This window comes from Ambystoma mexicanum, chromosome 9 (genome assembly GCF_040938575.1).
Source record: "Ambystoma mexicanum isolate Mex_15411 chromosome 9, UKY_AmexF1_1, whole genome shotgun sequence".
NCBI classification, from domain to species: Eukaryota; Metazoa; Chordata; class Amphibia; order Caudata; family Ambystomatidae; genus Ambystoma; species Ambystoma mexicanum.
The window spans coordinates 585,856,460-585,873,823 of NC_090931.1; the positions used below are offsets into that span (position 1 = coordinate 585,856,460).

The 17,364-nt window shown below is 44.7% G+C and overlaps 1 protein-coding gene across 2 annotated transcripts in view; it reads right to left on the bottom strand.

Moving 5' to 3' along the window:
* The window catches only part of TRPV1 (transient receptor potential cation channel subfamily V member 1), a 434,265-nt gene that overhangs the window by 241,874 nt on the left and 175,027 nt on the right, over positions 1 to 17,364 (bottom strand). For both annotated transcript variants that reach the window (XM_069615193.1, XM_069615194.1), the window contains exon 4: positions 12,327 to 12,479. In XM_069615193.1, coding sequence (XP_069471294.1) covers positions 12,327 to 12,479 — 153 coding nt within the window. The remainder of the gene's footprint in view (positions 1 to 12,326; positions 12,480 to 17,364) is intronic.

A 17,364-nucleotide genomic window follows, 5' to 3' on the forward strand; every position in this document is an offset into this window, starting at 1 on the left:
ATTAACGCAGCACAAACACTACCACCATATTTAAGCACTGGGAGACATTTTCTAAAATACAACTAAAAACCAAGCGTGACACAAGAGAACTAGGTGATAACAGGGGAAGAGAAATTAGGTGATAGCAGGCGGTCAGATAGCACAGTGAGTAGAACGCTCGAATCCTGGCAAGGGCAAACTCAGCCTTTCATCTGTCTGAGGTCAATAAAGGAGCACCGCACACCGTGGGTAATAAAAAGCGGTGCTCAGATGCCTGAGGGTTTGTAAAGGATGGAAATCTGGCCAGTTACAATAAAGGTATGGCAGGAGATGGAGCAATGATTCAGTGCCCTGACAATCTCCCACTGCTCTGGCAAAGCTGTGGAAAAAACAGAAAAGTCACATAGTGAAAGGTTTGGGAGGATATTTTATTTGTTTTTATTTTGACATTTATAAAGCGCACCGAACCCGGGGGCATCTGGGCGCAGGATAGCTCACACGTTAGCGGGTCAAGATGTTCCCAGCTTTGTTACGACAGTCTGCTTTTCTGCAATGTTTGTAGACAAAGTGAAGTAGCCTAGCCAATTAGAAGCAGACTGGGGGCCCGAAAAGAGGGTGGTAGATACACAGGGGCTATGAGGGTGTCACCTTTTGAAAGATACAAAATTAAGTGGGTCAGTGGGTCATGTCTTTATACAGGGAAGTTGAGGACAGCTAAAGTCCATCAGAAAAATCAGACAATGGGCCTCGTTACCGGCACCCTTGTTTCTCGACTGCCAGAGCCGCAGTGCTCGACAGGTCTGACCCTGCCGGGCACAGCGGCCACGATAGGCAGACCCGTCACGGAAGCACCGGCACCGTTAACAACGGTGCCGGTGCTTCCATGTCCCCCTTCCAATAGAGTGGGGAACCCCATTTTACTGGCGCCTGACTTTCTTGGATGCTAGGGTTGTAATCTTCTGGTGGCACCGGGAAGTCAGGTGCCGGTAAATATTTACGGGTCCGGCGGCAACCCGCCGGTAGCACTGGCACGGTTACCGCCGGACCTGTAATGAGGCCCAATGGAAGAATAAGCTGTATTGCACAGTAGAGATCTATGGGGGAACTAAATAAATAGAAGAACCCAATTGTCCACATTGACTGACATGTGAACTGCCTACAATGTCAACTGCGTGCCATTTGGAGAGGGGTTAAGGAGGGGAGGTAGGCAGGGATGGAGGGACAAGGCTTCTTCATCTCCCCTCTTCCCAGGCAATGTAATAATGTAGCAATGGGTCCTTCCAGTCTTCTCGACCAGTGCCAGCAGTACACATCAGGGCTGGTAATCCACTAAGGAGCCACCGTCCGTTGAGTGATTCCAGGTGACATGTGTATAGCCTGTAGGCCACAGGCTCCACACCCACCAAGGTCCAACCTACCTTCCATCCTTCTGCTGTTGATTAAATGAGTAGTATTGATCGTGGTAATAATAGCGGCTACTAGTAAGTGCCAAAACTCCCAAAATGAGATTCATGACTGGAATCCCAAAGTTGTTCAACTGAGGCTACATCCTCTCTCAAATTACACAAGGAGCCAGCTTGTAGTACTGTACTGCACAGTAGACAATGCAACTAAGAAACGTCTTTCTCAGTCAGTCTATCTCTCCCTCTCAGGAGTTGTGTGAGCATATGCAGAGGTGAATAAGTGTGGGCCGCATTGTGTGAGCTGTGCCGATGATTCATTCTAAAATGTTGCTATTTACCAAGTTACCACCCATGTTTTCTTCAATGAAAGGAAAAGTAAATTATTCAGGATACCACTATTTTAAACAGAGATGTGTTCATCATTATTGCAACCTGTCCCATTAGACTTCGATCAGCTTGATTGTCGAATATAGAGTCTGGAATACCTTTGGGTGTATATTAATGATATATGATATGATATAAGTCATTCATAACACGGCTGTACACAAGTGTTTCTAGGTACTACAAGACAAGGGAGGGAAGGCAGAGGGAGGATAAAACAAACGATCTTACTAGGCCCTGTGTCCTTCAGACCATGCAAGTGCAATAATGCAAAGTGCCAGGGAGAGGGAAGGGGAAGTGCAATCATGGCAGCATTATTCTGAGTAAGTGCAGCCGGGGCAGCGCGGCTCTGGGTAAGTGTAAGGAGGCAGGGGATTGTAGGGTTAGAGATACAGCCCCAAGGGTGCGGGAGGCCCGGAGGCAATGCCGGGGCGACTGGTCGTGGAGGAGCCTGGGTCCCGGTGAGACTCTCGGCCTCATTCCGAGTTGGGCGCAAAGGGATTACCGGCACCGGTAAGGACACGGGTGCCGGTAATCCCCTTGCGCCCTATTCCGAGGTCCCTTAGTGGGTTCCTCCCTTAACGCCTGGTCTGACCAGCTACTTCCCCATTCCCATTGAGCCCTATGGGGGCTGAAATGGGAATGGGGAATGGTTTTTTCAATGGGGACTTACCATCCCTTCAAGGTTGGAATGGACCGGTAAGTCCCCATTGAACCAGGTCAGACTAGGTACCGGTATGGGAAGTAGTCATGGCGCAAATAGCACCATCATTACCTCCATGCTCGGAATGAGGCCCTCCAAGTGGCCAGGCCACCAGTCAGCGCAGCAGGCAGGTAAGTCAACAGTGGAGAGAGAGAGAGAAAGCCGGGGCGAAAAGGAAGGTCTTGAGCTGCTTCTGGAACTTCAGGTGGTCCAGCTCAAGTTTGAGAGGGCCATGGAGGACATTCCAGAGGGAGGCACCTCCAGAGGAGAGAGATCTACCCCCCTCACCCCCTACTCTCTGCCTGGAGAAGCTTCAGGCCTTTAGAGAGTTGGAGGTGGCAGAGCGAAATGGCTGCTGTTCTGTAAGATCCTATATGAACTTTGAAGTCCTACCCTTGTTCTACAAGGTGGCAATGGGAGGAACCGTGGCCCCCAAAAGATATGTGTCTCGCAAGCATGTGCTGTCATGACACTGTTTGTGATTTCTCGTGACAGGGATGTGTGTGCTTGTTACAAGAGTGCGGATAAGTGTGGCTATTTCAATGATGGTGTTGTTTGAGTAAAGCCCCTGTTGCAGTAAAACATAAACTCTCTCCTTTCTGAATGACAGAACACTCATCTGCTAAGCTACCCTTGAAAAGATGCTGAGCCTGGTGTTGCTCAGGTGCACGTAGCTTAGTGATCAATGCTCCCCTGAATTAGAAGAGTCACTCCCTCTCTGTACCATCAGGTCTATTGGCAGTCTCTTCCAATAGATGCTTACACGCCTTTAATCCCGCCAGCCCTACAGATAAAGGGTGTATCAGCCACTTGTACTGCCCAAAGATAGGCAAATACTCCCAAAAAATAGGGAGTAAAAGTACTGCCAATAAAAAATAGGAAATAGACACTTAGGAGCTTGGGCCCCTGCTTTCACCCTAACAGATCCATGGATGTGTTTGGGGCTGTAGTGCATGCAGTGCAAGCTACCAAAGTCCCTAGGCAGAAGAACACCCTTTCCCTGTGTGGGGTGCCTGTCCCTAGGTTAGAGATGATGGGCCGCCTATCTAATAGGAAAGGAAAGAAGAGAGCTGTCCCTAAATCTACAAGGTATACAGTTAAAACCTCGCTCAATGACTAAACAAGAGTGGCGAGGGGCTGAACCAAATCTACTTGCATTCCATTGACATTTCGTGGAGGAATTATTTCCTAAAGGCACGTGGGCCTATGATTCTTTTATTCACCTTCCAGGAAGTGTGTCCACAGTGTATAGATCGAGTGGTAATTTTATGAATCCGCCCAAACAACACAGATAGAGATGAATATAAAAATTCTGCATGGGTCAAACTATGTCGATCAGAATATGTCAAGTACAGTTATACTAGTTTACCAAGGATTGTCTTTACTTTTTTAAGGCAACCGTTCTAATTTAATTGAAAAGAAGCAAGACTAATGGCCTCATTACACGGTAGGCGGAGGACCAAGGTGCTATTAGCACCTTGGTCCATGCCGGTAAAATACTGGCACTGCCTTGGTGGAAAGGGGAATTACCGCCCTATTCCAAGGTTGGTGGGGCGGTAATTCCCCCTTCCCCCATTGCCCTTCCCCATTCCCATTTTTCCCCCATAGGGCTATATGGGAATGGGGAAGGCGCTAATTACAGTGCCGCAAATTGCGGTACCGTAATTAGCACCCTGATCCCTTTGCGGGTTGGTTTTTAACGCCTGCTAAACAGCAGGCGTTAAAGTACCTACCCACAAAGGGACCTCGTAGTAAGGCGGTAAGGGTTAACGGTCACCGGTACCATTACCGGTGACCGTTAACCCTTACCGCCTTCCGTGTAATGAGACCCTATAATTTAACAATTAAGTGTTTTTGTGTGATGTAACGGATACCTTATCTAACGCTTAAGCCATTCTTTACTTTGATTCAGATTCCCGGATTGTTTTTTGTGTGCATGCAGTGCAACAGGAAGAAATGACTATAATTATGGAAGAGGGCACATTTATTTTTTAATGGGCATGAATATCTTGGTGCAAAGAAGTATTTCTCCAAAAATATTTCTGTTTTACATTTGAATTTTTTTTAACTTGTTTATAAAATACTCCAATTGGGGACTGGACTTGTGTTTTTACTCCCTAAAAAATCATTTTACTCCCAACTTTCAAAAATAGGGATTAAATACCACTTCAAAAACTCATCTGGAGCACTGAATCCCAACCTATGTCGTTATATTGGCACTAAAGTAACAGTTTTAAATGTTTTTTTTCTTGCTTTACTTTTTTTTGCATTCCATGGGGGATCCCCAGGCTCCACTTTCTATTTATTTATTTATTTATTTGGTTTAATGTGATATAGTTTTGTATATAAATAAAACTTTACACATTCATCCAAACATAATCAAAAATTTTTTTGAAATATTTCACATAAAAAGATAAAATTAGACATAATATAAGTAATGAAGCATAAACTCAATTCATACATCATGTCTCAAAAGAAGTTAAAAATGAATAAGAGTAAAACCAAAATTAAACACTCATAACAAACAAACAACAACAAAGTACCATACCCGCTATTTCGGAAAACGAGTATTATATTTTGTTTCAGGTCATGTTACTTTTACTCTAAATAATTGATTGGGACTTTAGGTAGTACCCACTGAATAGACAGCACATGGTAGATGGACTATCCTCACGAATTAATCAAAACAGTTAATTACCCGCCTTTTCTACACAATCATTGGTAAATTCATAGCAATAGTTGTTATGAGCAATAATCATATCTGATGTTGCCTCCAAAGCTGATCCTCATCTGGGTTTTTGATCCTCTCAGTCAGTGATATTAACAAGATAACACTTCAGTATTCATAATTTTATCAGCATCAGTCCATACTCTGAAGAGGGCTAGTTGCAAGCTGGGATTAAGAGTGTTGATACATTGGTGCCAGAACTCAGTGTCTACGATATGATCCAGATTGTGTATGCATTTTCCATAATTTTTAATATAACTACTGCCCATTTTAGGGCACTGGGTTAATATATGTTTCGCCGTTTTGGGCTCTGAACAGTTCTTGCATATTCTGCATTGCCTTTCTGATTTCGGTATCGATCGCTCTGGCCTAATAGCCTCTAGATTAGGTAAATGGTTAATACATAACAACAATATGAATGGTCTCAGAACATCTGAGGGGCATACATTTAAGTACATATGGCCCTTTTAAAATGTATACAGAACATGCGACACAAACTTGCAACTTTTTAAGGTCTCCATATGTACATAATTATTATGCCAGTCCCATAACTTTAGACGCTTATGTAGATGGTACTTCATGTATACAAAGTCTTCACCCCATGGGGGAGTCCAGCAAATTGTTTCAAACAACTTATCCATATCAGCTGCTAACTTATATTGCTTTCTATCCTTTACACATAACAGTGATGAGTTTGAGGGGTCATTCCAGATTTTGATAAATAATTTTGCCCTTTTTCCCATTACAATTGACCTCAGAGAGAAGATCCCCAGCTCCAATCTAAGGATGGCCATGGGTATACACTGGGGAAGACCCGGAAGCCTCCTCCATAATTTTCCCTCTATGGTCTGAATCCATCCATTATTCATATGTATCAGCACCTCCAGTCCATATTTTATCATAGGCACAAGGCACTGGATATACAATTGACGCGCCCCCCCCAGATGGAATACCTGCTCTGGTTACGCGTGAATTTATATATCATGGCTGTGAGTTGTGCCGCCTTAACTTTACAAGCTTGAATGCATGAGTCATAATTGCCCTTGCTGTCGAATTCCACTCTGAGATATTTATACTAGTGGATATATTGTATTTCAATTGTTCTTAAGCACATACGTGGCCGTGCAACCTTCCCAGAAGTGTAGAGAATGAGTTTGGTCTTATTATGGTTGATTACCAACTTGTTTAATTCTGCATACTGCCAGAGCCGCTCTGCTGATCTAAGTAGCTCGCTAAAAGTGTGATCAAAGATCAACAGATCATCTGTGTAGGCCATTACCACACAGTGACTCTTGCCAATTTTGGGAGGGCAACTGTGGGCTCCCTGAATATATTCAGGGATATCTGAAACAAAGAGGTTGTAAAGTAGGGGAGCAGTTACGCATCCCTGCTTTACACCTCTATTTTGTTTGATTGGCCTAATCATTGTGCTTCTGTTGTCTATTTTAAGATGGACAAAGGTATGGAGGAGCTTTAAGTAGTGAACTAAGGCTTCCGGAAAGGTCAATGCTCTTAATTTGTGCCAAAGCTTTTCTCTATTCACTACATCGAATGCCGCCCAGAAGTCGACGTATAGAGCATACAGTGGCGGGCTGTTAGGTTGAATTGCTTTATTCCTTAATCTATCCATTATAAGTAAATTGTGAGATGTAGAGTACCCGGTCCAGAAACCGCTCTGAAAGCGATCAAGGACCCCGACTTTTTCTTCCCAAGTTTGTAATTCTTTTAGTAGCAAAGAGGCAAACATTTTGACAATGCAATCAATCATAGGCAATAAACAATAGTTTCCAGGGTCTGTTTTATTACCTTTTTTAAAGACTGGTACTAAGATAGCAGTTTGCCATGTCTCTGAGATTCTTCCATCTGTTAACACTTTCTCAATCAGTATTTTCAGAAGGCTTGCCCAAAATTGAGGATTGTTTTTCATGACCACATTAGATAGTCCATTGGGTCACGGAGCCTGCAATGATGTTAATTTACTGATTTTGTTGAGGGGGTCCTCTATAGTAACTGCAAATGGGGGGATGACTCGTTTGATACTATTCGTTACAGTCCCAAAAGTCGTTTCTGTACCATTACGACTTTCAAGAAATACAACCCACTCTTGGGCACCAATGGGGTTGATCAAAGGAGTCATCCTGCTTCCTCTTGCCTGCCCCAGCAGTGCCCATATGTTATGGGTATTTCTGGTACAGAATATTTTAACTGTATGTTGCCATAGTTCTAATTTTTTTGATCTTTTCGGGAGTTTTGACTATCGTCAGTATTTATTTTTTAGCTTCCTAATGCTGTTATGAATTAGGATCAGTGAGAGTTCAGTTGCTCTGAGTTTGCGAGTGACCCCTCTGAGCTTGCGTTTGGCATCCCTGATTTCCTTATCATAAGGAGCGTCACTTACCGCTTTATTAGACACAAGGGGCACTCTGCTGGTAGCATGTTTGCCAGAAAAGGTACATATCCACCTTTCTATTTCTTCTATTGGCATAAGTTTGAAAATACGTGCATAATTCATATCCCACTCACCAATCGCTTTACCAGCTTTTTGGATGTTATTTTCGGACCACGTTACCCGGTTTGCAGAATGGTTAACAAAAAGATTGCCAGTGTTCATCACTTTTGGAGAGTGGTTAATTATACCTATATTCACGATTAATGGTTCATGATCACTCCATGAGTTTTTGAGTATTTTCATGTCACTTACAATGGATTCCACCTCACCATTGGTGAATATATAATCAAGAGTGCTCCGTGAAGTGCCACTCCTCCAAGTACTCTTACCAGGTCTGTCACTCAAGGTGCGCCCATTAATAATTTCAAGTTCCCAGCATTTAAAGAAACTCGACCAGCAGTCTCCCTCCTTTTCCTCAATTTTGTGTTCCATAAGACTGTAAGGATAAAGTAATGTGTTAATGGCTGTACCCCCCACCCCTTTGATATGCAATTAAGGTCACCAGCAATGATAATAAAGTGACTTTTGGTGTCAACCTTCCAATGGCCCAAAAGATCATGTAATGCCTCCTGAATCAATTCTCTGTGGTTTGCCCCCGGAGGGTTGTATAAATTAACTAACAGCATTTTGTCCAGCTCTGTTCCACCATAATGTTGACTTCCACAGCACTAATATAATCTTTGTAGAACGTTACAATCTTTCTACTTTCTATAGAGTTGGCAACCCCAATTAGTAGCCCCCCGTACGGCTGCACATGCAGCCCCCTTTTTGCAGCAGTATGAAACAAAGTATACCCATTTATTACAATTGGTGATATCAGCCAGGTCTCTTGTAGTAGAAAAAAGATTTGCCTAACAAAGGATAAAGATCCATTCGTGGTTAGCAGATATTTAAACCCACATGTATTCGATGTGAGTAATGAACAATCTCAGAGTTTCTGCTGTACCAATGGCAATGAGTCTGCTAACCATTTCAAGGAATTTTGAATGTCACTCATTTGTACATTCTTCCCAGCCGGGAAACTAGGTTTACCAGTCTTATTGTTACTCTGTGTATTTTATTTAATTGGTAATGAGGGATCTTCTTCTTCTGGATTAACATCCAACCTTAGGTCTACTTGCATTAGACTACTCTTATGGGTCTGAATCAATTGTGCAGAGGCTAAAACTCTGCAATGCAACGCTGTAACATTAGAGTTGCAAGCCGTTTAATGTTCCACAAAAGAAAAGTCTTCAGATAGTATCACTCGTAGTTGGGGTATGAGGTGTAGTTTTGTTAACACCTCTGATCTTGTCAACCATTTGTCCCTTTTTTTAATTCAAATTCTTTATTATGCATATTTTGCTCTCCATTATCTTGCAGTCCCTAGATGGTTCATGGTTTTCTGCCGCCATAGGGGAGCATTCTTGTACCTGTGGCTTTGATCTCCTACGAGGAGTAGAATATTGATTTCCTTCATTAGTAGTGCATTGGGTGGAATCTGAATCTTGCTCAATACTGCTTAAGAGTGAGATCTCATTTATCTTTTCAGGTAGTATCCAGCTAGTCAAGGTCCCTGGGCCTTTGGTCTGTTGTTTTTTAGCTTTACATGCTCTTTTCCTCGCTTTTTTTGGATTGTCTAGGCAGAATTTCAGTTGCCGGTAATGGAGAGGCTATTTCAACTGTTCCGTTTTTGGCTGCAGCTCGTTTAGCCATACGTTGCTGCTTCTTAGTAAATAAAAATAAAAATAGCTGAGTTTTCAACAGGATCAGAATTTATCTCTTTGTTCACTGGATGATCATGATCCTCATGCTCGAGCACTGATGGTATGGTTACAGGTGCGTCAGTCTCCCGTACTGTCCTTGGGTCAAGCAAACCAAGGTGGAGAACCGTATTGACATGTATTCTCCCACAGAGCTTCAAGAGAATGTTCAATGCAAACTGCATAGAAGACATAGTGGCTTGCAGTTCAGTTATTGCTGTTACTTTAGAACGGGAGGTCTCACTTGGTCTAGTCTCATCGAGTCGTCCCGTATCTTTAATTTCAATTAATAAGTTGGGTGATGCCGATAGACATCCAGATTCTGGGATTGTTGGCAAGCTGTTTGCAGGATTCAATATGACTACGCTTCCGGTATATTTATTGGCGAGCTATTTGTTGAGTTCAGTTCCTGCGCCTCCGTCGTAATTGCCAGTGCACTGTTTGCTGCGTTCAGAACCTGTGCTTCCACAGTGATTACGACCTTGTTCACAGGAGTATCCTCCCTAATTGTCGATGCCATCTATCTTTGAATGGAGAGGCATAAATCCAATAGGGAGATGTTGTCTATGTCATCATAGTTCGTGGTGTCCAGGACCTGGCTGCCATTATGGTTAGGCAGTGAGATTGTCTACATTAGCCTCATCACGAGTTGGGCAGTAACGCCAGAGCTATTAGCGCTGGCGCTAATAGCCCTACCGCCAAACCCCCCGGCGCTTTTAGCGCCGGATCACGGGTTTGGCGGAAGGGTTATTGCCCATTCCTCATTGGGCCCATTCAGTAATTCCTCATTCCCCATTGGGCCCAATGGGGAACATTTGCGCTATTATCGCCAGCGGATTTACAGCTGGCGGTAATCGCGCTGAAAATCGGCAAATTTGCCACGGATTTCCCCCAGCTCAGATGGGGGGAGGGGAAATCCGCCAAAGCCATGATCTGGTGGCTGCTTAAATGCAGCGGTAATAGCGCTACTGCCGCATTTAAGGGTTACCGCCAGACTCGTGATGAGGCCCAAAAGCTTTAGGAGTACTTTTTTTGGAAGAGGGCTGGTATACTTCCCTTTTCAGCCCGGGCACCAGATGGGATTGCCGTGCCCTTTTCAGATTTCGGCATTGTGCTTTCTTTATCAATTTTGCCCCTCCTAAGGTTATAGCGTGTTTTGGTAGCTTTAGATTTCGTGGGCATATCAAATCACAATGCAATTAGAATTACTCTAATGGCTGAAGAAATGTTAGGAAATAATGAGTAATTCGTATTGCTGGTGTTCTGGCCAAAGCGATTCATTAGTAGCTCTGCAGTTTCAATTACGACACTCAGAACACTGCAGGATCAAAGAGGGGAACCCTCTGCAGTCTGCCGTTCGTTCACAGTCAGCAGTCACAACTTTCCTGCTTACCGCTAGTTCCTGTCATGCCGTATCAGTCCTTCGTTCAGATGGCCGGTAGTGTGTCGGGGATGGAGAGCTCCACCCCTCTCCTGCACACGAGTGACCACGAATGATCACTTTTCCACGCCACTTCTCCATGCTGGAAATGCTGTTTCCCAGTTTCACAGGGTGCCGGCTCCTCCTCTGCACAGTAGCCACAAAGAACAGACTCTCTCACAACCACGAAGGACCACTTTTCCACGGCACTTCTCCACTCTCTTTTTACCTTTCCCATTCCCTTTCTAGATTTGTTCAATCTATTTTATTTGTATTTTTTTGTTGCACAAAAACAGTGGGCCTCATTACGACCCTGGCGGTACGGGGTAAACGGCTCCGTAAAAGGTGCCGGCGCAGTTTACCCCGTACCGCCTCATTACGAGGTCCCCTGGTGGGACCCAGGAAGCAACGCCTGGTCAAACCAGGCGTGCTTACCGGGTCCCGCGAGGGGAAGAGGGAGCAAACAACGGGCCAACTCGTAATGGCCCGTTGTTTGCTCCCTCTCCCATTCCCATTCAGCCCTATGGAGGGAGGAATTACCGGGCCTTCCGAACTCGTAATGGCCCGGTAATTCCTCATTCTGAGGACCCGGACGCGATTTCGGCGGCAGCCATGCCGCCAATAGCGGCATGGCTACTGCCGAGGTCGTAATGAGGCCCAGTGTGTCTTAAAGCCCTTTGTGGCAACAAATATACGTAACAATGTATTAGCGCTGATTGGGTGGCATGTCACGCCAAAGGATCTATGCTATGGAATTTCATGATCATGATTTTCATATTTGGGTTTTTGCATTTTTTCTCTATTTTCTTTCTTGGAAGGTTCCCGCTTTATACGTCTCACTGCCACCCACTGCCCACCTCCACAACCTACATTAAAGTACACTTATCACTTTTTCCTTCCTGTTTTTGGGGAGATTTTTTATGTTGCGAATGAAATTCTCTTAACATGCACTAAAAAGTAAAATAAAAGTGAATGTGAATTTTGCGACAAATCAATTCTCGCCTTTCGACTCTGATGCTGGCTGAGCGGGTAGAGTGGTGGAATGGGGGAAAGGGACTGGGAAACAAAGTGGCCCTGGAAAGGTTTTTCAAAGTAGCTGCATATTACGCTGTATGAGTGAATGTAGATAACAAGAACCCTCTAAATATTGCTTGCAGGTGTTCTTCTCCCAAGAAAATTACAAAATTGGGTCCAAATAGTGAATTTGAAAGCACAATTTTCCTTATCTGGGGATCAAAAAGTAGTAAAACATAACAACACACATTCATGCAACATTTCCTATAAGTGAGCAATAACATACTACTTGAGAACTCTCTGCTTCATGGGAATTTGAGGGATGAGGAGAGATGGGAGGAAGAGGTGGGGGAGATTGGGATGGATGGGAAGAGGAGCAGAAAACCAGGTTACCCACAGTAAAAGGGGCCATGGTCTAGAGGCCCAGCTGAAAATCTCAGGAGTTCCCTGCTGGCCAGCCCCCCCACTGTAGCCGAGACATAACCTGCCATGGGCGGTTTCTCTTACCCCTGTAATAGTCGTCAGTGTAGGCTGCGTTAATGAATTCCTTCAGGGAGTCCGTTTTCTCTGCAATTTCCAGCAGCAGTGGAATGGTGTCGTTCTTCCCATGGCTCAGGTTCAGCATGGCTTTCAGCAAGCAGGTTTTCCCAGTGTCCGGCTCTGGGAAGAAAAAGGGCACATTAGAATATCTCAAAATGGCTCCTTCACAGGTGTAGGCATGTGTTTTGCTTGTCACTCCCTCTTCAAATTGCTGAATGTGGTCTTCAGTTCTTTGCATGGCCCTGCCCTACCTCACCCAACTCATTCTGCTCTGCAATGTATACCCACCTCCACCATCCCCAAGCCCTTCGTTGTCACGGCAAGATATCAATCATTCACACTCCTTGTAGCACTTACCTGGGACACCCCACTCCTTGTCACTACATCTAGCAAAACGTTAACTATTGCCATCAACCATTACAGGTTTCTTTCACAATGCACCGTCAGCCACTAGCTCTCCACCCGGTGGAACTCAAAGGGGTCAACCCACAATTCCTGGACATTTTGTGCTTCATTTTCGCAGACCTGGTAAAATGGCATGGGTTGGTAAAAATAGGCAGAGAGAAGCTCTGTGCCAGTTCATCTGATCTCTGACATTTTCATCCAGTTTCTCCTGAGGTTGCAGAGCAGGAAATGCACTCCATGCATTTCCCAGCTCCACGCAGGGATGGAAGCCAGTGTTCCCACCTGCATCTGATTTTGCTGCAGAAGGAGACCTCCAAACCCTATTGATTCCCATCTGCTTTTTACACCTGAATGAAGCAGGTGGGATCCATAGGAATTCATTGTAATTACGGACGCTACACCCATGCATGAAGGACACCATTTCAGCGTTCATTTCCTGTCTGTAGTGTAAACGGCATGGGAACCCGGGGTGGGTCTGAATTTCCTCACTCTTTTATTGACATGTGCAAATATTTTCATAAATCCACAGAATCAGACCGCAGATGTGGTCACCAAGGTTGTCCACTTCGGCAGATTTTAGTCCTCATTCAAAATGAGCACACTTGTGAAATAACCTGACGCTGAAACGTATTAAAATAATTACAAATGTCACAGTCATGGTTATCTTCTGTTTTTACTTTCAGCACACCTTCAAGAGGTGCTGGAGTCAGGGTTAACTCACATTACTATCTGAGGTGCCAGGGGTGCTAGAGAAGGGGATAGTATGTCAAATGTACTTCAGTGGGACCCAGGGATCTGCACCATGTTTTATTTAGCATCGAGGAGCAGTCCTCCCTGTTTGTCTTGCCTATCTGCCGGCAGCATTTGATAGTAGGGCTTGGCGATATGGACCAAAAGTCATATTTCGATATTTTTAGAGCTGAATGGCAATGTAGAATATAAATCTCGATATTGTTCATGTAGGTTAAATGGTCACTTGTAAGCCGCCGTCTACATGTGAGATGTCACAAACACCTTTCTTTATAAGTCACTGATCCAAATAAAGTGGAAACAAAGGGTTCCTCTTCCTGTTTGAGAATACAAAGCTGTGTAAATATTAGAATGTAAGTACAAAATTGTAGTATATGTAATGATTTATGTATATATCTCGATGCTAACAATATTGTCTCATCCTACATTCATTTTGAAAATATACAGATATATCTCCAAAACTCGCTATATCGCCCAGCCCTATTTGATACCTTTGACCATTCTGTTCTTCTTTCCACTCTCTTCCACCTAGATTTCGACAACTCTGTCCTTGACTGGTTGCATTCTTATCTCTTTAACCGCACATACTCTGTCTCTTGGGCCAACTCTACTGTCTCCGTATTCTATCCCACTTTCCCCTGTAATTACATCCTTTGGTCAATCTAACCATTTCTATGCTGATGACACACACATATTTCTCTTCTCTAACAGACTTTCTTCTTATTCCCTGTCCAGCTGTTTGCTAGCCATCCAAAACTGGATGTCCAGTAACTAGCTTCACCCTAATCCCACAAAAACAAAAGTCCTTTTCTTTCCTTCTTCTTCTATTCCCTCCCTCCATTCCCCCACACTTTATACCTTTTCCTTCGGCTACATTACCTTTATCGCAATCTGCTAGAAATCTTGGTATTGTCTTTGATTCTTCTCTCTCTTTCTCTGCTCATATTTCTATCACCGCTCACTCCTGTTGCTACGAACTCTTTCACATTAGAACAGCACGCCCTTATCTCTCCTTTCATGCAACTGTAAAGACTGGAGGGGGTGTCTGTACTTCTGCTCTCTATATGGTAGAGGAGAGGCACAGAGGACCCCAGCCAAGATTCTCTATTACGGTAGCAATGGGCGAGCAATCAAGGCCTAGCTTCTCAGGAGGTGATGCAGGCTGATTCTTAAGTACAGTGTAGTCCCCAAGCCCCCACAAAGGAATGTCCACATACTGTATTAGTTAAAACACAGTCTTTATATAGTTACAGTTCGAGGTTATGTACACAATCAAAATAACTCACTTTGTGCTCAGTTAATCTATAATGACAAATATACACAGTTCGAAGTGGTACCACAATTATTATCAGATTTCATTAAACTGCATCAACTGTACTCTGGTCAAATGTCACACAAATCACTTAATAAAGGTAACCAACAATAGACATAGGAGGAAAAGCAGTTGGTTAGAACAATTGGCAAAATAGTGGCCCCTACCACTAGACACAGTTCTGTGTGGAGATCGCCCCACCTGGGCAACCTGTAAAATAAAGATATATCACAAGCCCAGTCCATATATTGTCCAATTAGCCTTATTTCCTTCTAAAATGTTTCTACCACCCCAATGTACCTGGAATAGCAGAGTTCAGCGACGGGTCGTCGACAGATCCTTCTTTAGCAGCTCCCTTTAAAGCAGGAGCCACAGATCGTTGAGATCCCTCGAAGATAGTGAACTCGGTGTCGAGGCAGCAGCTGCAGTCCCAGCGGTGCTCGTCGATGACAGAGCGAAGACGTCCTGCAAGAAGAGGCGGTCGGGGCACCTCGACGACGATAGTTCAGGACCGCAAAGAGTTTGTGAAGAACTGTGGTCCAGCAAGGGCGTTGAGTCGTCCGGTGTCTCTACAGTTTTTGTGTGGTGGGAAACCCACCGGCGGATGCTCCTCGGCGCGTTGACGGCCTGGCCTTCTCTGGCAGGATAAGGCGGTCGGCGGTGCAGACAAGCACGTCTGGGAATCAGAATGTCTTAATCAATGGAGTGTGCGGCTCCGATCGTCGATGGCACGGTGTCAAGCGGTTCCCGCTTCTGGGCAACACGGCTTCGATGGGCCTCCAGCGGTTAAAGCAAACCTGCAAGCGCTGGTCGACAACGGTGGACGGAATGTCCGGTGCTTAACTTCGTTCTCCTCGGCGGTCCCCGTCTCCGGTCGGCAGTCTATCGAGGGTCTAACTTCCAGGGAGCTTTGGTGAAGGTTAGCGGTGCTCGATGGTCCCTCGGAGCACGGGAAGAGGGCGCCTAACCAGGTCCTCTCTTGGATCAGTCTCGACGTCACAGCGGCTTTCAGATTGCGGTGAAGGTAACAGCAGTCAACCTTCGTCTTCGGGCTCAGCTTCGAGATTCAGCTTCAGTTTGAATGTCAGTTTCTACTTCAGCTTCTGAACGAATTCTAGCAGTGGGGGGCCTCCAGATGTACTAGTTGATCTCCCATTCATTCTGCTGGGTCACACTCAGGCAACCAATCACTCAGAAGGGCATTCAGCAGCCAGTCAGCCAATCAGGCATACACTGCATTCAGGCCATTCTTCTCCCTCTTAGACACTCACAAAAAGGAATGTGTATTGGGACACGTACCCAGCCATTCAACACTACACACTGCATTCAAACCAGTTTCGGGCAGGGCTGTCTCAGTCATTGTGTTTCATACTAGAAACACTCCATTCACCTAGGTCCCACCCACAGGGTGTACCCACAACATACAGTCACTGGGAAGGCTCCAGCCAGTCTGGCCTGGACTTCACTACAATACCATATATGGATCTTCCAACCAACGGCCAGTCAGGGGGAAGGGACAGAGTCAGGGCTTCCCAGGTCTTTGGGAAAACAAGGTAACAGGCAATTGAAAGCAAGAGGCCACAGGGGCCATCATGTTTCCTATCAGGAATCAACTGATTCCAATGGCAGGGCCTGGGTATCCCAAAATGGAGGATACTCAGAGCACCTGTCAAATTCAGCATGGAGCTGCCACCAGCTCATTCCCTGCTCTGTGGGCCACACATAGATGCCCAAAAACATACAATAGGGGCACAAGGTTGTACCCCCACCCATGGGTGCCATAAGGGTATCCCATGGGTCTGTACACCAAACCAAAAATAAGAAGAGTTGCACTGCCAGGAGTCCCACATGGACTCCTGGGCAGAAAACAATACAGAATACAAATGAAAAAGGACTACAGGACAAGGACAGGGAGGCCCTGTCCCTCTAATGCATTTCCAGCATCACAGTGACCAAATTCCCGATTACTTCTCTTGTTTTCTCCAGACTGGATTACTCCTCCTCTTTGTTACTGGGTCTTCCTACCTAGCAACTTGCCCCTTTGCGTTTTATGTACATTTCATCTGTTTGTCTTTTTCTTGGCTTAACTCCTCGACCTTCTATTTCCTCTGCCTTTTCCCCACTTCTTTGGCTTATGTTTAAATCCTGCCTTATCTTTCATTTCCTTTGTATTGTTTTAAAATCTTTACATGGATTGGCTCCTCCCAATCTCTCTGCTCCTATTTCATTTTACTCTGCCTCTCGTGCACTGCACTCTCAATCGCAGTTCCTTCTCTAAATTGGTCATTACCCTCTGCACTTTCCCGCTATTGCTCCTTCTCGCTCCAAAACACTTGAACACGTTACTGCTATCCATCATGTCTTTCCTAGACTCGTCTGAAAGACCATCTACTATCTCTTTCTACTACTTAACTCTATTGGTTATCCTACATTACCTATGCAAAGTTTTTGTACCGTCTTTTAATTTGTAAAAGTGCTATATAAATAAAATAAAATATAAATGGAACCCATGTGCACTCATGTGGGCGTATCATACCT